The sequence below is a fragment of the Helicoverpa armigera genome, chromosome 12, assembly GCF_030705265.1.
Source record: "Helicoverpa armigera isolate CAAS_96S chromosome 12, ASM3070526v1, whole genome shotgun sequence".
Classification (NCBI taxonomy): domain Eukaryota; kingdom Metazoa; phylum Arthropoda; class Insecta; order Lepidoptera; family Noctuidae; genus Helicoverpa; species Helicoverpa armigera.
Window position 1 is genome coordinate 2,759,666 of NC_087131.1, and position 22,013 is coordinate 2,781,678.

The 22,013-nt window shown below is 33.8% G+C and overlaps 1 protein-coding gene across 2 annotated transcripts; it reads right to left on the minus strand.

Moving 5' to 3' along the window:
* Positions 1 to 817: 817 nt before the first annotated feature.
* On the minus strand, positions 818 to 20,452 carry LOC110379193 (carbonic anhydrase 6). Of its 2 annotated transcripts, none has more exons than XM_049838895.2 (9): positions 20,229 to 20,452; positions 13,185 to 13,294; positions 12,951 to 12,965; positions 10,412 to 10,469; positions 10,119 to 10,145; positions 8,110 to 8,277; positions 6,428 to 6,675; positions 4,381 to 4,590; positions 818 to 1,346 (listed from the first exon to the last, which is right to left on the minus strand). In XM_049838895.2, the coding sequence occupies exons 1-9, from the start codon at positions 20,302 to 20,304 to the stop codon at positions 1,236 to 1,238; spliced, it is 1,023 nt and encodes a 340-aa protein (XP_049694852.1). In that variant the 5' UTR covers positions 20,305 to 20,452; the 3' UTR covers positions 818 to 1,235. The 2 variants fall into 2 exon arrangements, with proteins under 2 accessions (XP_049694852.1, XP_049694851.1); XM_049838894.2 differs by having other exon boundaries at positions 12,867 to 12,965.
* Positions 20,453 to 22,013: the final 1,561 nt, after the last annotated feature.

Below are 22,013 nucleotides of genomic sequence, written 5' to 3' on the forward strand. Positions count from 1 at the left end.
AAAATGCAAAAGACATAATTAAGCATATTTTCTAATTTTATAAGACTGTTAGTAGGTCTCTGTCTCCGTGTTAAGTTTTTAAGTCGGAAGTTAACAGTTAAGCATGTGTTTTATAATTGTAATTGTGTAAATAATTGTTGGTGAACCTATTATAATAAATAATATTAAAAAAAAAAAAAACAAAATTGAACCAACATTGCCAAGAGTTAAAAATCAATTGTTACAAGCAGCTACTAGGTAGGTGTTTCGATATTTTGATAGATTTCTAAAAGATAAACTATTATTGCAATGAGCAACAAGATAATCATTCGCATGATAGCAAAAAAGAACAAAGTTCAATACCCAATTTTGTATGCACTCAACTTAGTTGCAATAATATAGTACTATATTGTTGTTTTTGCGATTTGCTACATATCTGTTTTTGATGATATTTTTTTAATTCACAGTTTCCGGCATTAAAACATTATTATTAAAGCAGGTCTTCATACTTACAAAACCTGACTGATGGTAATATTGACCAGTCGAACTGAGTCATGTCTTTGAAAGCTTGCGTTTTTTTTATTACGCTCATCTACTTCATTTGATGGTACAAGTTCTCACAACCATAATATCGATAAAACTGATAACACCTAATTATGGAACGTGGTATTAAAACGTACCAGTTTTAGTGCTAGGTTTAAATCCTGGAATCATCTTGAAGGAAGTTAATATGAAGTTCAAATGTACTTTTTAAGTTCCCCGATTTATAATAAAGTAGGTAAAGTCAGTGAACCTTCTGCCATATAAATAAAACAACATATACAATCTTTGATTCCCAAGTTTATTTTACAAGCTTTAAATAATTACAGCAAGACTAACAGAGGAGTAAATTCACGTACAAGAAGTAGAAATTAAATACACACAAGTGACTGATGTTCAAATATCTTGTTATTAATTCATTAAGCGAAAGGAATAGTCGTTATTATTTTACGTTCAACATAACAGTATAAATTATTAATTGAAATTTTCTTTACCTTATCATAGATGTGGTGTGTAGTTTTCAATATAGAGGCACTCTGTGAGCGATCGCAATGCGTAGCGATGCGATTTTGTTAAAATGGCCTCTGTAACGTTGCGCAGTACGGCATTGCACATCATACATCTGTTTTCGCCTCGGATCGCATCGCGTTAGCGTTCGTGGATCGCCAAAGCAGGACGAACCCTCGGTTGATATACCAAAATGGCTGACACAGAGCCTATTTGAAAAGGTAAACTTTTCTGTCGTTCAACGGTTGCGTACTTCTGAAGAACAAATGCTTGGGTTCAGTCTCTGAGATTAACAGTGTTTGAGCTTCCTCCACCGTGCTCTGCAAGCAAGAATCATAATATTAACAATCTATAACAAATTTTATGGTTGTTTGAACGACCTAATCTCAGGATATTTTGGTCCCATTTGAAAAAAAATCTGTGTTAGATAAGTTAATTATTTATCGAGTAAGACTATACATATATGCCTTCTTTTAAGGATTTTCTACATCCTGCATTATAAATACACCTAAAACGAGGTATACGTCATCAATAATTCTACTTATCATCTTTATTTTGATCAGTGAAAGTCATAAACAGAACGAATAGGTATGATACCTATCTATCCCCAAGAGATATGATACCTCATAGAGCCTAGAATTTATTGCAAAACATTTAAAAATATTTCTTAGAAAGCTATCATACAATAGAAACATAAACATGTCCTTACACAGACGAAAATAAAACGTACCTTAGAGAAATAAAGTAATCGGTACCTACATCTACAATTTCTACAGATATGAGAATCTATAAGAATAGGTGAATACATGTTTACTGCTCATTCACGTAAATAACTACTGAACAGACAAAATTATCTTAAAACGGCAGCCTATGATGATTAATAGAAGAAAAAGTTATTCTTAATGGGAGTAACCTAAAGATTAAATTTTGTTCACCTTATCTCTGAAAAAATACTTATGTTTCTTTAAATACTTTTTGTTATAATACAGATTTGATATTCCAATAATTCTGGAGGAATTCTGTCTCTAAGGAAAATTCATTCGCGAGCTATTTTTCACACAGAATGATGATCATTGACAGCCTAGCAGAAAGTAAGAACAGCTAACTGATAACTACCTATCGTAGAACTTTATGTACAGGTTAAACCGGGTATGAGTAAATAAAACATCCAGTACTAGCAGTAAATCTTCCACCTACTGTCGCTGGCACACAATTTGCATCACACTAGCTACAGAACATAAATCACTGCTAACAATGACACCTCAATTTTTATGAACCGCAGTGTACACTACAGTGGAAAAGTTGAAAAGGTCTTAGTTATTTTTCTTTTGTTTTGTTATTTTATATGATTCTATTCACACCTTTTTGCTGATTTCTATAACAAATCTATGCCTACGTTATTTTGCGATAGGAGGTTGACATACCTAATTTATACGGGCCTAATGTCAAAATTCAATATCTTATTGCAAAACAACCGATGGATATATTATAGCAATTGACCGTTATATGGTATGATCTAACAATCTAGTTATCAGAACATATACCACGAATTTGAACAGCATTTTCTAGGATCAGTTTTTTATTTCAAAAAAATTCTGAAGATTCATTATCAACATTTCAGCCAGAAAACATAAACTTCTAATGGACAATCTATTTTCGATTTCACCTATTCAAACTAAATCACTTATCAGAAGCATGATGTGTGGGTAGTAAAATAGTTTACCGGATTATTGAGATTATCTGTAGTTATCAAATTAATCTTCTCAACACAATTTCACGGTCATGAGTGGACACATAACGGACTTGTATGAAATAGAATAATCTAGTAAACTAGCTTAGTATAGACGTTTACTTCGTTTTAATATGCTTCGCCTCAAAATTCACTTGAGATATGAAAGTATTTTCGGTTAGTACGAATATTAGCTATCCGTATACGTATATTAACCAAAGAATTCAAATCAAATAATAGACATTTTGCGTGTATAAGTACATCTTTGGTAGTCGTTACGGGTAGTTAGAAGCCAGTACGTAAGTCTCACAACCAGTCTTAGACAAGTACTGGGTTAAACCGGGAAACTGGGTTGAGGCGGTCAGATAGGCAGTCACTCCTTGTAAAACACTGGTACTCAGCTGCATCCGTACTAGAAGCCGACCCCAACATACTTGGGAAAAGGCTTGGCAGATGATAAAAAATGATTTTGCTTTTGTTGTTTCATATTTACTTTATCCAAAGCACGCGTTATATCTGACAGATAATTATATCAATACTGTGTAACTACTAAAGACAGGCTTCAACCTAATGATAAATGATCTTAAAACTTTGTTACTAATCAATGAGAAAGTTAAGGGTCTTGTGAAACAATGTTATTATTGGCTCCGAAAGGGGATACTAGTTTTTCCCTTTGATAGTTCAGACGGGGATCTTATGTCAAAGAATAGTTTCGGAACTTGAAAATGTGACACCTGTTTATATGAATTGTGGTCTTTGTCGGTGCTTGGTCTTTCAATAAAAATCTATGCTATATACTTTCGGAAACTCGGTATATAAAGAAAAGGGAAATTAAACAGCCTTTGGCTAAGACTTTTCGTCCGATTTTTAGCTGTCTTACAGCCCGGGAGACTATCAAAAACCCTACCGATAATTCACCAGACTGTTCAATATTTGACCTTGAACTCGAACTGCGGTTTATTATTCTGTTATCAAACAAATTGGTATGCACGCAAGTTGATTTATTTTCATTAAATATGATATCGCATACTGCGCTTAGGGATCGTTGCACGAAATTATAGATCCATATATCAATGTCAAATATTAATGACTGTTGTGCATTAATAAATCAATCTGTTAATTCTATACTAATATTAGAAGCCTGTATCATAATAGGTTTTAAAAAATCATATTTCTATTGAAATCTTTAGCGGTATTGACTTGGGGTATTGAAAGTCAAAAACTGTGGGCCAATGTTTTTTTTCAGGAGACTGCCAATCTTTTAGTGATTGAAAACAATAGTTAAACGCCAAGAAAACATTGTTTTTGGTATCTTCTTTCAGGAGATCGAGAAATTATTATTTTATGTTCATCATTATTTAATTCAGATGTAGTAACGATGTCATATATTTATTACTCTATCTACTTTATAGTCAAATCATCTACATGCTACGCCAATATTGCAAACCTAGATGGTTAAACTCTATTCTCAAGGACTATTCAGATTATATTATTTAAATAAATCTTACAGCCTTATATGACCCATTTATCGAGAAAGGCTATTGTTATCCGGTTGCAGGCAGTCCCACAGAAAGCTGGTGAGACGCCGATAGAAGCTAGTCTAACAACAATACAGAAAGCATTACCCTCGTGACAGACAGGGTCCTTCCTCTGATCAGCCACAGAACGGACTCCGTGCACGGCGGAGCGGTCATTGATCCTTGGTAACAGGCGTACTCCTTGAAGGGCGGGTTGAAGAAACTCAGGGACTTGCCGCAAAGGGTCCCGTTGCGCCAACCCACTTGCTTAGCCGATGCCAGAAGGTCTTCCAGACCTTTGTGTGTGTGGTTTGCATACTGTAAAAATAAGAGTGGGTTACAATTTGTTATGTGTTTTAAGGTACGGTAATATGGTTCAATTTGGCTCGTATTATTTTCTATGCCTGAGTGTTTTTTGGTATACTATTAAGTGAGTATCTTGTCTTTTTAGAAACCATTGCCCATTTACAGTGTATGAAAAAGGAATAAATAAATATAGTAAGATTTTAATCGACTACATAGTTAAATTCAACATATGACTTAATTTTCAAAGATCAAAAATTATCGAAACCCAAGTAAAAAAATGTGAAAATTTTAATGCGATTATCTACCAATTATGAAGAGTTATTTGACATCGCCTTTATTACCCACTTTCCACAAAGTAAATTAAGCATAATCTTCGGAGGTTTCCAATAAAATTAAATAAAACGTCAACAACTTTTAATTTTGAAGGACAGGTCTCAAGATACAAATAATGGATTTATTAAATCCGCGGACAGACGGACGGAAGAGATGACATTTCATTTAGATAAACAAAGCCTGTCAAGACAGATATTAAATCTCAATTACATTCTAAAATTACTGCAAAATAATTTTGTGTTCTTTTCAGAATGATTTTTAAGTAATTTTCTAAATTGCTTTGTCATAGCTGACGGCCTGTAGCTGATAGTGAAATTTTTAAATAAGACACATTATTCCCGAGGCGAATTTTGTTTTGAAAAACATTTCTTGCCACAGTTTTGGTTACCTTTTTTTGAAATGTAATTTATTATTCTTATAATCTGACTAACTCTTTGGAGTTGATTTATATTTCAACCTCTTTCAACGGGTGGTGAAACGTGCCTCTTTGTTAAACTTAAAAAAAAAGTGATTTGAAGTGTTTTAATGGATAGCTAGCTTCATTTGTTTTGTGATTAATTGAACTCAAAAAATTGCTAAGTGATATTTTTTATTGAAAATTGAGCTGGTTGATAAATCATTTTACGTTGAATACACTCATCATTCATTCAAACCATGAGTAAAATGGAAATTCATTAGTAAAATGTACGTGTTTTGAAAATTCATTGACCTACAGACCACGTAACGCCAAGTCTGAAAAAGTTCTCAACATCTTTTACTGAGAAGCTTAACATAAAGCCAAAAAATTGTAAAAAGTGATTTATAAACTATAAAATATTACAAAAATAGTCAGATTTTGATCATACAAGTAAGAATTTAGAATCAACATAATAGTAAGTAGCATTATTATTATCTCCCTAATGGTCTAATTGATAAATAACCTCAAACTATTTTAATGAAAGATTTTTAACAACATTTCAGAGTTATTTCAATAGTACCAATTATAGTACAAAGGTTAGGAGTGGGAGTAATTATTATTTATATGACGTTAAGCTGAAATAGTGGGAGCTTTAGAGATTCAAATCTTATTACCGTTGCAGATTTTAATGATGTGGTGTTAATTAAGGCAAAAAGGTTTAATTTATAGACTGGCACCTAACTCATGTTTTAACCAATAAATAATAGAGATAAATGTGTCTGCAGTATTCAGTTAAAAGAAGGTCCTTCTTGAAAAGTGGTATCTATTTTCTCGTATGCATGTAAACATATTTTTCCTTATATTATTTAAAAACATTTTCCAAACCACTGCCAGACTAAGAAGTTTTAATAATGCATGAAAAACTTTTTGACCGTCTTCAAAAAATATGAATTTTGTTTTTTCAGGCTTGGCGGAATCGATTTTTATGCGGTTTTTAGCATAGTATTTATTAGACTTAGTGGAAGGTTTGAGGTATATTATAGAAGTTGGTTTTATCTTTACAAAAAATACGTCAAAATATTTACGATATTACAAACATCAAAAAATAAGAGGACTCACCTTATACAAATTAGAGACCGCAAGAAAAGCCTGAGGGTCGCTCGGCGAGGCGTCCAAAGCCTGCCCCATATTCTGATACTCAGCCGACACGTAGAACGCTTGTGTTTCCAGGGGATATTGAAGGCCTCCTACTGTATGTTCCGCTGGGAGGTGCAATGTGAGGTGGTGGAAGAGGTACCGCCGGCTGTGAGCTGCACCCCCGTAGATTAGAGGCCGCTGGTCGATTCGCCATTCGCCGAAGAGTATTACTGTAATTTCGATTTTTTTATAAAGGTTAGGCAATAGTAGGTATGTATATGTATAGTATATACTGGGATGCAAGTGCTGACTAACAACCCGATGAAAACTGTGAACTTTTACTGATTAATTTCATAGGAAAGTTCCCGGTTACTGACTTTCAGCTCGGTAAGAAAGGGTTACCCATACCAATATATTGGGCGATCTACAAAATAATCGAGTTCTCTTTTCATTAGGATACTTATGTATATTGAAATTACTTATTCAATGTACATTTTCAACTAATCATAAGCAAAAAGTGCAATTACTGTTCAAGTTGCCCATTTCATTGTTATCATAAAATTATTCAATGAAGTAGAAAAATCCTGATTTACGTTCAGGGACGTTCTTTCCTTCCCCATCATCATCATTTGTGCGTTGACCTTTGATTAAATTGCCCGGAATTTTGTTGAATAACAAGGAAAACTTTTGAAATGTGTTTGCCATAATTTATATAGGGGATTATTTAGATGGTTTATTTTTAGAAAATTTGTGAAAATATAAGGAAGCGGACGTTTATTCGCGTCCGAGTGGTCCACGAGTCAACATTTTCTGAAGATGCCCCATAGAGGGAGGTTTGGTTTTCGGCAAGGTTCGATAGCTTGGCAACTGTTTCCTTTATGCATGTGCATATGCGAGAGAGTGGTGCCCTTGTTGCATGTGCATATGCATGAAATTTGTAGGTACAACATCTTGCATCCGAACCTCGATTTATTGTCTCGCGGAATTAAAGCTACCTACATATTTTTCCAAATATTTTATAACTAGCTTTTCTCCGTGGTTCCACGTCCCAAGGGGATTACTTCCCGCTCTATAAAGTTAGGAAATGTTGGCTTTAAAAGTCAAATAGTGACTAAGCTGGAGGAGTAAAATGGGATAAGGCACGCCATAGTTATATTAACTTGGCGTTAAGGGGTTTTCAGAGGGCTATGAACTCGAAAAGTAATTAAGCAATTGGGGTTGTAAAACAAGTTTTTTTTATGAGTTAAAGTCGAAACAGATCTCTTTTAAACCCACTTTTAGGTATAGATTAATTTCTATAAAGTTCTCACTATGGGTGCAGTGGAAAAGAGTTTTCCATTTTTCTAACACACATTGAAAATTTACATGACTAGTAAGAACGTTACTTGTGAGATGACGGTAGACAGAAGAGTATGGAAGAAAACATGCTGCGCCGACCCCAAATAAATTGGGATAAGGGCAGGAGGATGAAACCCAAATCCTTGTACCAAGCATTTACTTCGTTTCATCATTTCAGTAGTTTTGGCATGAAAGAAAGCCCAACCGAGAAAGTTACTATCGGATTTACAATAATAACAAAAAAAAAAACTCTTAAAGCATATTAACATATTTGACTTGATTAATTCCACTAGATCTATGTGCATTACAGCAGTGCTTTAACCAACCTCGTTTGCCATCGTTCATCAAGGTCAAAGCCTTCGCCTGTACATCATAGTTCTGGAAGAGCAGAGCCCTCGCTCCTCTCGACTTGATCAGTCCGGCGATAGGCAAGTCAACTGGGGACTGGGACTTCCCACCGCATTCGGGAAACTGTAGGGGCCATTTCGCCTGATCTAGGGGGAGAAAATAAACATTTGAACGAACAGACATTTAAATCGGCTTAGTGGAGTATGTATCTTAATTGACCACCTAGGTTTTAATAAAATTGTCGGTTATTTAGGAGTACCAGAATTAATGATTGAAACATTTTGAATAAAAATGTAAAAATGTTCTGTATTTTATAGTTATTGTTAAACAGAGCAGCTATCAGGCCTCGAAGTACTCATAAAAGCATTTATGTACTTACATATTTGATACAAGATCAGATTTCTAACAAGACGTAACTAATTTACCAACGAGCAAAGATGTTCCAATTGAAATAAATTATACCTACGAAATCCAAATATTTTAATTATTTTCATCTCGATTTATTAAAATGGCTAATTAAAAGACTGACATGCAATACATAATTGATAATACAAAGCCTAAAAATAAACATAGACCTTAGTCGTATTCACCAGAGTATTAAAAATAATGAAAATCTGAGAAAATGAGCCTAGAATCTGACATATAAAGCGAAATATATAAGAGATTTTTCTGAAAGAAAATATTTGAAAGCTGACGTTCTTGGATATATCTGAGCATTTATTATTACGTAAATATGCGTAACATTTTTCATTGCGTTCATATTTAAGCTAATGATAATAGATAGTGTTCATCACTCTCAGAAATATTTATTTTTCGTTTTAATATTTTGACAACACAACTTGCATTAGTTTACGCCTTTCAAAAGATTTGTCTCGCATCTTATCAGAATACTTATCCTTACTTATATAAAAATATGATTTTGTATATTTCTTTCTTATTCACAGAAAACTAACTGAACTGAATTGGAGATAACAGTCAGGAATAACGAGCCATTTTTAACTCTGTAAGGCAAAAAAGGTCGTTCTGGTAAAAACGCAAAAACCTTACCAATATAATCAAAATTGGAAAGAGAAAGAACAAAGGATACCCGGTTTTTCACCCGGTTGCGGAAAATGGATCTCCAGGGATACGGGTGAAACCACGGAGAATAGCTATATAGTATACCAAAATCCAACGTAAACGCAAGTGTGACATCAGGGTATTTTATTGTCAATGAAAATATAAGACAGCATATTCAATTTGCAAAGGTACAAAATGGACGAATATAACCTAATAGAAAATAAAGAACACTTTAGTGGTGACATTAGATATAATGGGATCGTCATTTCCTGTTAGAACCTTACCCTTCTTTTTACCAAGGAGGATATAAGATGGAGAAAAAAATGACTAGCGGAGATGTCATAACGCAATATTTCTTAAGAAAGTAGCGTTGAGTTACTAGCTCCGCATTCACATGGCTTATTTAGAAGCCGTCCACCTTTTTTTCAAAATAAAATCAACAATAAATCAATTAGGATTGACCGTGATTTGACAAGAAACCCGAACGTCTCGTTAGTTCTAGTGACTGATCACGCCTACCGTACGTTACTTTGACCTACAAGAAGGCGCATGACCTACCTTCCTTATGCCATCTCTGCTGTTTTTCTTTCCTCCGTGGGACATAACAATACCTACTGACCTATATACAGAACAAAATTCACTATGCAAACGTGATTCTCATACTAGTGACTTCTTTGGTCTAATTATGCTAATGGTTAGGAAAATCTACGGAGTTGGTCGAGTAGGACTTTAAATAGGCTTATTACAATATTTTGTGGAAATATGCATTGACGTTTAACCATGCGTAGCAGACCTTTTCATGATTTTCAAAGTTATTACTAAAATATTAAAAAAAATGGAATAGTTGCACTTTTTTCATTTTAGTTAGACCAGTTAACAATGTCAAGAAGTTATTACAGTTAAATTAATCTATGACAAAATTACTTACCATTGTAGTCCCAATCTCGAAACGGTGCTGTAAAACAGAAAAACAAATTATACAAATGTAAGTACATATACATAAAAAACTTTAAAATTGACGGTTATGACTGTTCAATTAATAAAAGTATCGGAAAATAGGGACACACTCTTATTTTCAAAGAGGGATTAAATAAACCAAGAATAAGAAAGGAATACATTTTTGACGTATGTATGTATTTGCATGATGTGATCTCACGTTTGGCTGAACCGATTTTGATGCGGTTTGTTATTTTAATTTTAAAAATATAATAAGAATATTACGCAACGGTGGCGTCATCACGTCATCTTCTTCTTCTCTTTTGTTACTTTTACGAACTCTCTGCAAGTAAAATGTCAATTAAAGGGTACAAGCATAAGATATTATATGCAATTAAAAATATGGAGGAAAATGTTATTGAAAGTTAAAAAAAAACTGCTTTGTTCCTTTGGGTAAAACCAAAATAAAAAATTTAAAATATCTATGTATTTTTTTAAGACTGTGTAGATGTTATTACTGATTTAGATGAAAATTAGATTTTTCCAAAGCAGAAAAGTGAACCATGAAACGTTACTAGGATCAGTGTAGTATATTTGTTGTTTTCATATTAGATTGTAAGCTTGTTCTTTTTTTGATATACAGTTCCTACGAAAAAAAGTGATGATTGTTCCAAAAACCATACATGACCTATTTTTTATTCCCTCTATTCTCTACTCCTGACTTCTGATATGTTATTCTGACTTTTATTCGGATGAAAAATGTCTATCCGTACGTGCTGTGGCATAAATTGGTCAATATAGGCTTGAAAAATACACAGTGCAACGATTTTAGTCGACTTTTGAGTTTTTGGGAGCTTGAAGGTAAAAATCTGCATACAATTTAATCGGATTTTAATGTTTTATATACACAGGCATTGTCTACTGTTTTTTTTAACACTACCGGAAAATAATAATTTTGTAATTAAATTATAATTCAACGCATAATTATTTTAGTAAATAATGTTCAATCTGCTCTTAGAATTTGCGAGATTTTTCTCTTCAATTTTAGATATTTAATAAAAAAAAGCTTTATTAACTTGTCAGTATAATTCCTAAGCAATCTTCAAATTGTTTAACATTTTTATGAACAGCTTTCCTAAGCATTTCAAAGATAATTTTACTTCAAACAAGAAAACATTTTCGTATTTTGTTAAAGGATTTTAGTCGCAGTCTGTTTTATTTATTTAGGGACAAAATCTCAGGAGGTAAAGCCGAGATTTTGGTCATAAATTAAGGTACTTTGTGGTAAAATACTAAATAACTAAGTCTAATAAAATTAAATTTATTAAACACGCTGTACCTAACTTTACACTCTATTTACAAAATGAGATATTTCAGAAACATTACGCCCCCAATCATTTCATTATTGGACAAAAAAAAAATCGTAAATATTCCCAAAATCATTAGAACAAAGCAGAATTTAAGAATCACATAACCCTTTACACAGAACATTCAAGGCCTGGCCTAATTTTCCTTTTGAAATACCAACGTAAATTATTTCGCCTAATAAAACCAACTAGAGCACAAAGCTTTCATGTACTGATTACCTCGAAATTTCTTCCTAAAACGACGAGTAACTGAACACTATGTAGATAGAAGCAAAATTCAAAAGCGCTATTAATATTAAAATACCATTTTATACTAGAACTAGATTCTTCCAGAGGTTTCACCCGCACCTCATAGTAACTACTCTGCGGACGCGATGAAAAGTAATCAAGTTGGTATTTGACATAATATTTGTGCCATCTGACACTGAAGGGGTCTTCAAATCGGCTCAGTAATGGAGAAGAAACAGGCAAACAAGAAACCCTTCAGTTAATTTATAGTCTATACCGGTATGTTAATAAACAAAAAGCTAAATTGAAGTTCCTAAAAATACAATACAAGGGATTCTGGAGTTTTCTATAAATAATTTTGCCTTTGACAAATTAATTGTAGTGATAAGTTTGGTATTAAGTAATTTTGTAACAAAAGAACACTTCATTTTAAAATTGAAATACTAGTTCCATGTCCCAATAGTTTTTTTTTCAGGTTTTTCAATATTAAGCAAAAACTTTATATACGCAAACGCATAATTTCATAAAGAAGACCTTCATGGGGGGATATTGAATTTTCCAATTCCCTGATGCCCTAGTACTGCAGAGTACCGAGGTCAAAACTGTCATAAACTTTGCAAAGTCTAATACAGCGAGCGAGTGTCATAAGACATTAACATATTTGCGTGTAACTTAAGAGTGATAAATGTAACTCAGTACGCCATTAGAATCCTTAAAATAGCAACGTAATTGTAATATTTCATTTAAATGTATGTTTCATATAAAATGTTTTTTTGATAACCTATGAAAACAAAATGGCTACATTTTCGAATTTGCAAACATTTTGAACAACTAAAGTACCTATAGATATTACGCGCTCAACAAAGTTTCAACGTTATTTCAATGCCTAGAAAATTTGCCTATTGAGAGCTAATTTGTGACCTATTTGTATTATAGAAATAGGTCAAAAATTCTATGCCTAAGTATTAAACATTTACCTACTAGCTTTAAGACTCAGTATTTCCTTAACTAAAATGTTTGCTTTTATTCCTTCCTATCGCATAGAAAACAAAAGAATTCCTACTATCCATGTACCTACTTGTCTTTATGACGGGATTATGTCCATCCCTTCCTAGAACCTAACTTTATGACTTAAGTTCACTTACTACATCCCGTGGACATCTCATTTGAGACTCTGTGGGGTCTATCAAGGAATTGTGCTCAGGAAAATGTGTGGGAAAATGGAATACCCATATTGTTTTCGGCTGTAACAAGAAGAAATTATGTTAGTTGGCATTTTAATGCATCCATATGCAGCCCAATACCGATTGGCGCCCATTGGGGAAAGACAATCGGCTGATATGATGATGATGATGATATTACGATAGGTAGTATTTACTTACTTGATTACGTAAAAATTAAAGTTAGTATTTTTAATATAAAAGGATATATTTGAGTATTTGAGAATATGTATAAGTACTTACTCGTCCATACTTGATCCTATCCCTGGCTTCATTGTCGAGCTGCCTCTGAATATCATCGGCGTCGTCAAATAGTGTGTTTGTTCTTGAACTTGTCTGATCTTGTGATTGTGCTGTAGCAAAATAAAAGCGTATTATTGGAATTGGTATAAAATATATTTCGATGGTAATGAAAAGTATTAATTTCGTAATCGTGCCAATAATCGTTTCAGTCAATAACTCTATAGCTAAGAGCCTCGATCCTACAACTAAAAAATCTTTCATTAAAGGGTTGGTTCAAACTTTAGCTTGCAGAAAGCTGTACTTTTTGACACGGCACGCATACGCATTGTCAAGAGTTTTCTCTCTACGGAACCCTGATCGTCGGAGCTTGGCCTATCAAAGTAGGTAAACAATGTCGTTCGAGGAAGCGTTAAATAAAAACCGTACTCACCAGCAATTTCAAAAATTAATACGCTGGTCATTACAAGAAATGTCATTGTTATACCTTTTCCAATATTCCTGACAGAAGTACCATAAATCAGGAGACAAAAATTCAATAAAAGTTTCCCTAACTTTTAGAGTCACATTGTAAAAAATTTTGACCTTTCAAACTTTTCCCTGAAGATGTTTTTATTGAGCAATTTAAGGCCGGTTATTAAGTAAATTATAGGCCTCGGTTCTGATCGTAAAGTAAACCCCGAAATTATCTTTTCATAGTGAAAGGAATATTGCCGATAAAATGGATGTATTCTACAATATAAAAGCGATATTTTATTACGAATTACTGTAATATCACACAATGTTTATGGGTTTTCTTTGATTTATGTTTTGGGGAATATTTTTGGTTCTTTGGTTACGAAATCCGCGGTCTTTAAGGCTGGCTAAATACTTTTATCTCTTTTGGTAATGAAAGTGTCTAGAGGTCGAGGTAAGCGTTATGATCATACATATGTTCAATTTGTAAGTGAAATGTGAAATATTAATATTTTTCCCTTAAAACGTTATGGTTTATGAATAATACTTCGAAGTTTGGTTTGTCTATCTACCTGTGTGTTAGTGACAGCAGACTTGTTTTTATACCTAGTCCTTAAAAATCTTCATAGCTATAACATGAAGATTAAGTTACACGTGCGAAAGTCTAAGCTCTAAGATTTAACATAGCGGAATGCTCACAACCATTTTCCTGCTCTCAGTTCGAAAAATCATTTTCGAGGTAAGTACATATTTACGTTCGCTTTGATAAATGATCCCTATGAAATAGGCAAGTAAGTAAACGAAGAGATTCCAGTGATCTGTAGTTTCCGCTTCACTTATTCGCCGAAGATTAACTTTATTTAGGTACTTAAGCTGTGAGATATTTTCAGCAGTAGGAACTAAGTTCTTTCTTTATCTTTGCAAATTGCGACAATATTGAAATACCTACTGTCTCATAACTTTTCCTTAACTTTCTCAACAGTTTTGTCTAGCTAATCCACCAAACAAAAGTCATTTGTACTATGAAAAGGATTTGATAGCTTAGTATAAACTTACTTTAAAGTTTTAAACGTTCTTGCCTGAAGTGTTAGTAAGATGTTACTAACTGCCAAATAAGACCTCATTCCTTAAGGATTTTGATTTAGAAATTCTCGCATCTAAATAATGTCTAGACAGAAACTTACTAAGATTTGAAAAGGCTTCCTTTTCTCCTCTTATTACGAGAAAATATTTCATAACACTTTTGAAAAAAAGTCACCGTTATTTTTAGGTGGATATATAAAATTTTAACAAAGGATTTTCAACATAGTAACGCTTTTGGGCATAAAAGCAAAATATAAAGGTATTTCGGTATAGAATGTGGACGAGAAATTTTATTACAATTGAAAAAAGTTGACACCGGTACGAGTGAAAAATCGGGCAGGTTTTTAGAAAAACTCATTTCACTTTCTACTTGATTTTCATTTCAGTTTTGTTCGTCTCAATATTTTGTCACCTATCACTTATATTTCTAAAACTAATTTCTTCTGTGCTGGCTTAAAAACTAAGGACGCATAGTTAATTTACTGACTTCCTATAATTCTATTTTTTATTCACACCGCTGTTTCATATTTATAAAATAACATTACTATTTTATTTAAGTTCTACCTAAAAATGTCTTTGAATTGTTTAAGTTTTCTACTTGATATTCGCTTAGACAATTGCAAAACGTAAACTAATTTTGAAAAATAAAAGGAACACATCTTATCCTTTAGCTCTCCAACTATTTTACCAAGGATACTGCAGTAACGATAATACCACAGAAAATAACTAGTTTTCCTCAGAATTTTCATATTAGCGTAGTTACTTTGATGTTATTAAACTAAGTAATGTTTGTTTTAAACCAGCTGTAGACTGTAAGACACTATTATTCTACCAAAATGAAAAATGCATAAAGTGGAAAATTTTGCTGAAATGCAGAAGTGCGTTTGCAGTGAATTTTACTTTAAGAAACAGACTTTTCGGTGTCTAGAAGGTAAAGATATGAAAAATATTTTGTATTATTTATGTGTTGCTTTTATTTGTATTAATAAATCCTAATATGATTTTTAACGATATTTAAACTATTTTGATGTTTATAATATTCTTCTATTCTATTGTTGTCTGTAATATTCTAATTTGCTCAACCAAAAAATTAATAGTAATGTGAAATGAAAATAAAAACTGCTTTTATTAAGCTTCGCTACTGAATCTCGCTTTTACCTACGTTGTAAAAAGAAGGACACCCTTATTTTGCATAAGAAATGATTACTAGCCGATTTATTTAACTCCAATGGGAAAGCATTGATATTTCCAAAACTTTCCTCAGTCAAATCGAACACCATTTCAATTTAGGAACACAAAATAATTACAAATTCTACCCGCGTATAATCAAAACGATGATTGAAGCTTTCAGAAGTTAGGAAAGAAATAGAAATGGAATTAATATCGAACATGACCAATTTGAGAGTATTTTTACACCTACGCAATGTATCAATTAGGTAATTGGCTGTTTTCCCGTGGTTTACCCACTTCCCAGGGGAAGTTTTTCCCGATAAAAAGATAAAACATTGATGCCTTTGTAACTCGGGAATAGTGTAGGTTTCTAACAATAGTAATATTTTTCAAATCAGTCCAGTAATACCTGTAGTACTAGGCTAGGTTTGCCCGGGTAACTGGGTTAAGAAAGTCAGATTCTAATTGTAGTTACAGCGGCTGCAATAATACATCATCTGAGAAAATTTTAGCTGTGTAACTACTATCACGGTTCATGAGATACAGCCAGGACGGACAGACAGAGGAGCGAAAACAATAAGGTCCCGTTTTACCCTCTGGGTGAGGAACCCTAAAGAATAATGTTTTCTCTTTGTTATATTAGTATAGTTAGTAGCAGTGACTATCTGCGTCACGTCAATGTTGATCCTGATTAGTTTCTTGATAGGTCAATTTGTTGCTTGATTGGAAAAGCAGCTATCTAAACTGGCACGTGGCCAATCTGTATATACTTAGGTATATATGTGTATCTAATTAATACTGGTTCTAATCGGACTGACTTTAATTAGGGTAATCTTGGTTACTAATTGTAGAAGAACACATATTTCAGACATTTTATAGGCACCTTTTAGAATTTTCTAAAAGTTTGTATAGGTTCACACACAAACTTGTGGTTTGAGAGACGATCCGATGGTTTGAGGTTACAAAGGAGATGGTTAAATTTCCATAGTAAAAAAAACCCAGGGAGTACATAAAGGCAGTACATAAGGATAGTACATTAAGAGAGTAATTAGGGGAAAGGGGAGTACATAAGTGGAGTACATAATAAAGTATATAAGGAAATATAAAAGGCAGCACATAATACAGTATATAACGAAGTACACAAAGGAAGTACATAAGAGATTTACATAAGGAAGTACATATGGAAGTATACAGGAATGATTTTATTCAGTGCGCAAACGCGTTGTGGAAGCATTCATAAAAGGCTTGATACAGGCCGAAATACATTTCCAATACATCAAATTCCGGTACACTTATTATTTGGGTAGACGGACATAGCGGAAAGCCTAGTTGGCGACCGTCCAATCGAGCGACCCGCTCGAATTTATCTGATGTTCTACAACCTTTGACTGTCGCAACGACGAACATATTGACGTACATACGAGCTGCGACATAAACGAAAGTGTGTTTGTATTTTCTAACAGCCTCTTCCAATATTCTATCTATCTGTTGCTACTAGAGATAAAATTTTGATATTTGCACCATACAGGTCCAATGCCAAATTCCTATTCTTCTTCTTTCGTGCGGATGACATGTCTTATAGTCATCCTCCGAGCCTTTTTCCCAATCATGTTGGGGTCGGCTTCCTGTCTAACCGGATTCAGCTGAGTACCAGTGCTTTACAAGAAGCGACTGCCTATCTGACCTCCTCAACCCAGTTACCCGGGCAACCCGATACCCCTTGGTTAGACTGGTGTCAGACTTACTGGCTTCTGACTACCCGTAACGACTGTCAAGGATGTTCAATGACAGCCGGGACCTACAGTTTAACGTGCCATCCGAAACACAGCCAATGGTGTCTAAGATATACTTAGAAAGTACATACAAACTTAGAAAAGTTGCATTGGTACTTGCCTGACCTGGGATCGAACGCGCGCCCTCATACTTGAGAGGTTGGTCCTTTACCCACTAGGCCACCACGACTTTTTCATGACATTGATGACATGTCTTATAGTTATAGAGAGACTACACTTTGTCAGCCCAAATTCCTACCTCTAGTTAGGAAAACAACAGTTAGTATTATTGGGTTTGGCCGTAACCCAATAACAAGAATACACTACATGTTATAAAACAAAATCCCCTCTGATCGAGATACAGTCAAAAACTACTGAGCGAATTTTCGCCAACAGATAGAAGGATTCATGAAGAATGTTTTGGTATATAATTTAAACCCATATGAAACTAGCGAGTTTCTAGCAAAATCTAAAAATAAATAAATAACTGTGTTTTTGGTACAGCTGTTTCCAAAATGTAATTTGGACTTTTCTAGCCTTCGTCTGTAGTGTAACAGAGAAAATATAAATTAAAATATTTAGTTGAGCCGCATAAGGGTAACACTCCACAGACGCGTGAAGATTCGCTAAGCTTATGTTTAGCGATGTTTGTGCGAGATAATCCCCTGGTTTAGAAACATGTTTCTAAATATGTGTGTTTGTTCAATGCTTTTGCTATATGGGTGTCAGTTTAGACGTGAAACCCAACATACAGTCTGCTGTATGATATTGCAAGAGGCATGGAAAATTGAAATACAAGCAAACGCGAAAATATTCTATGCATTTGGGTTATTTGAAACATGAGTTTTCAGGCGTAGCCTACCAACGTTATTTCATTTCTGTGTGTTTGAATTGAAACTATCTGAAATAACGCATATTTATGTTATACTAGCTTTTGCCCGCGGCTTCGCTCCCGTCAACTGACTTCTCTACTTTACCCTTTTTTTTCATAAGAACCTTCTCCTGACAAAGATAACAAACACAACAAAAAAAGAATTTGCCAAATTGGTCCAGGCGTTGTTGAGTTATGCGCTTACCAACACATTTTGCGATTCATTTTTATATTATAGATATGTGTACTGTTTTAAACCAATTTAACTACAGTAAAATTAGCAGTAAAGTCCTTTAGAATAATCATAAAGAATTGGTGAATCTACATATTTATACATAAAACCTGTCTCACTTTCAATACGTTGAAAATTAACCATGTACCTAATCCACTTCATTTGTAAGACAAAGCCCCAATTCCCATTAATTGAAAATTCAAAACACACGGATCAACAACACGTTTGCTACAAATCATAAGGCCAAGCACGAATTGGCTACAAATAGAATTCTGTTCATATTTAATTGAACCCATTTCTAAGGGATATTTCCACACATATGTAACGTGACTTTATTAGACAAATATGTTACGACTGTAATTGTTTTTGTGATTATTTTTTGCGGGGTTTTTGTTAGCGTATTGTTTTGGGATTTATAGGGCTTGTAAGTAATTGGTTGTCTTGTTGTATTTGTTCCTAATAGGGTTTTGTTCTTCGAAAAACAATTGAAATAAAGACTTGCGTAAAATGGCGTAGTAACACAGTTTGAGCAAAGACCAACGAAGATTGTGAACCAGCAAAGGGAAGTTTTAAAAAATAGCAAATATTTTCCAATACTGAAAGTATGCAATCCTTCAAACACAAAAATAAGGTTAAAAAGTCGCTTAATAACCGCTATGCATTTCGATGCTATCTTATGTAACACCTGAGATATCAAAAACGTTTTAAAACCAGGCCAATATTACTAAGCTCAGAAAGCAATTTTCAAGACACACTTTCAGTGTAGACATGAGAATATTCGTAGCTAAAACTTTTAGTCCCGAAAACGTGAGTAACGCAGATCTAGTAAGACGAACTAAAATACTCGTCAAAGCGAGAGACTTAAGCACACACCTTGCTGAGATACTTAAAGATAAATATTAAGTACGCTCAGACATGAGTGCTTAAATATTATATTTGTATGCAAATACTAGTTTAATGTAAAATGTCGTAAAGTTTTAGAGAAATGAATAATATGTATTTTTTGTGTCTGCTGTATATAAGTTTTATGATATTAGAGTGAGCAATTAATCACCCAACAACCGAGAAAATAAAAGTAGAAATATCATTATAGACTGCCGGTTTATTCTGTATAAAAAAATATATTTAAAAACACTATATAAGACTTATAGCAAAGGTCATTCAACAGCAAAAGTACTAGGACAGCATAAAAGGCTAAAGCCACGTAGTATACAATTTCAGCACACTAATAACTCAAAACAATTTACAGTCTAGTCAAATTTCATACACCCAGACATCCAAACAATTTACTACGGCTAAACTACCAAAACTAAGCTATATTTCATTAGATTTGCAACTAAACGAGGCACTTAATTTCTAGCTACACCAAGAACCAGAATATAAAGTCACGCTCAAAATGTTTATTTAAAAATTAATTCCTCGTTCTATATGCAAATTATCAAAAACCCATCAGTTGGGAATACCTGTATATCCGGAGGCCTGAATGTGCATGAACATCAAACAACATAGTGTAATCTTTGGTATTCGTTCCAGATACATACGATAAAAAAACAAATCACGTGGTACCTACAAAATACAATTTTAACATGTAAATTAATTTTCTATATTGGTGTATTTTACATTCGTCAATCGTAAAATACGCAAAACGATTTGACAAATAAATAACCTCGAAATTTGTTGTTTGTTTTTCTTTTTTACGTTTGTCAGATTTAATTGGGTTGTCAGGAGCTGGACAGTGTCAAAAATTGGTATGCAAACTCTTTGCAAGAAAATGTATGAATGCCTCCAAAGAGGTCTAACAATGTACAAGAATCTATAGTACAATATCATAGAAATCTTCTAAGTAGATTCTACCGTCCTCACTTCAATATGAACAAACATAGGTTCATTCTTATTCAGACCTGAAATTCAGCGGAAAAAATTCTAGTAACCCAAATATGTCTTTTGGGACGTACCTAGTCACGTTTGTAGGCGTATCAGTCTGAAAGTAGTTTTTTAGCGTAACATATTTGCATTTCGTGGACCTATGCGAACTTATTTGGAACGAAATAGGGACCCTATGAATAAGATTGAATAGATCTCAGAAAATATCGCTTTTTCTTAGAATAGAATACGTGTGATATATATTTTCTTTATTTATTTAATTCTATAATTTATTCCATTATCTCGTCTAGTACTAACTGGTCTAGTAGTCACCTAGCGCGGCTGTTGAACTTGGTCGAGAGCGAAGTCTCGGATTTGGTCTCTCTCTCCGGCAGGGCTGCCATCCGTCCGGGTTTCGCCGGATTTGTCCTCGTTTGGAGGCCGTCCGGGGGCCGTCCGGGCGGGGTTTCAAGAAGTGTCCGGAGAAAACCCGGCCACTTTTCATGCAAGGAAGCACCTCTTTGAATTTAAGTATATGTTAATAGTAAATGGATAACAAATTAGGTATTATGTTGATTTAAAAAAATCGTACTCGTTCGGGGAAAAAATGCTATTTACGCCAAATGTCCGGGTTTTTTTAATGTTTGTCCGAAATTCGAGATAGCAGCCCTACTCTCCGGTCGTGTCGGATGGCCATTCCATCGGGCTATGAGGGTAAAGGAATAGAGAGTGCACCTGTATCTGCGCATAAAATATGCTCGTACACTATGACAATATATCCTGCGCACCTGGCTGATCTCGTTCGGCCGGTCTTTGTCGCCATTATACAATATATCTTAAAAAAAGAAGCTAGTAATTAATAACTAATCCAACCAACTTATCATATGTAGAATACAATGAGCAAAAGGATGTTACAGAAATAGTGTGGGCGATAACGTAGGCAGTCTTTCCGTAAAAATATAATTCTACAAGTTGTAATATTTCTTTTTAAATTTGCCCTTTTTCCTGTTTCTAAATACAGATAATTTTTTCAACTTTTCCTCTTGTTTTCTTTATTCAAATGTCATATTATATCAGTTCTCATGTTCCTACTCCTACCTCGCAGTTCTCAAAAACTAGGAACGATTAGAAAAAAAAAGAAATTTATATTATTATTAAAGAAAACACTTCTATTTTTATGAATGGTCAACAATACGGTGACTAGTCCAATTTTTCTAGTTTCCGCACATTCATCACTATATTTGTGACCGGATTACGGAAGTGCGCATTTCGCAGAATAAAGAGCAATATAATACATAGCTGTTTCCCGTGGTTTCGTCTGCGGAAAATTTTCTCGCACCCTACGTTACCCGGGTGTTAGAAGAACATCTCAACAATGAAATATT

Bases quoted from the DNA above. Each gene is read 5' to 3' on its own strand.
- LOC110379193 (XM_049838894.2), bottom strand. From the start codon at position 20,304: ATGTATCTGGAACGAATACCAAAGATTACACTATGTTGTTTGATGTTC. The intron at 8,278-10,118 runs GTAAGTAATTTT...TTCTCCCCCTAG, and splicing joins TCGAGATTGGGACTACAATG to ATCAGGCGAAATGGCCCCTA. The intron at 1,347-4,380 runs GTAATGCTTTCT...TCTTGCTTGCAG, and splicing joins GGACCCTGTCTGTCACGAGG to AGCACGGTGGAGGAAGCTCA.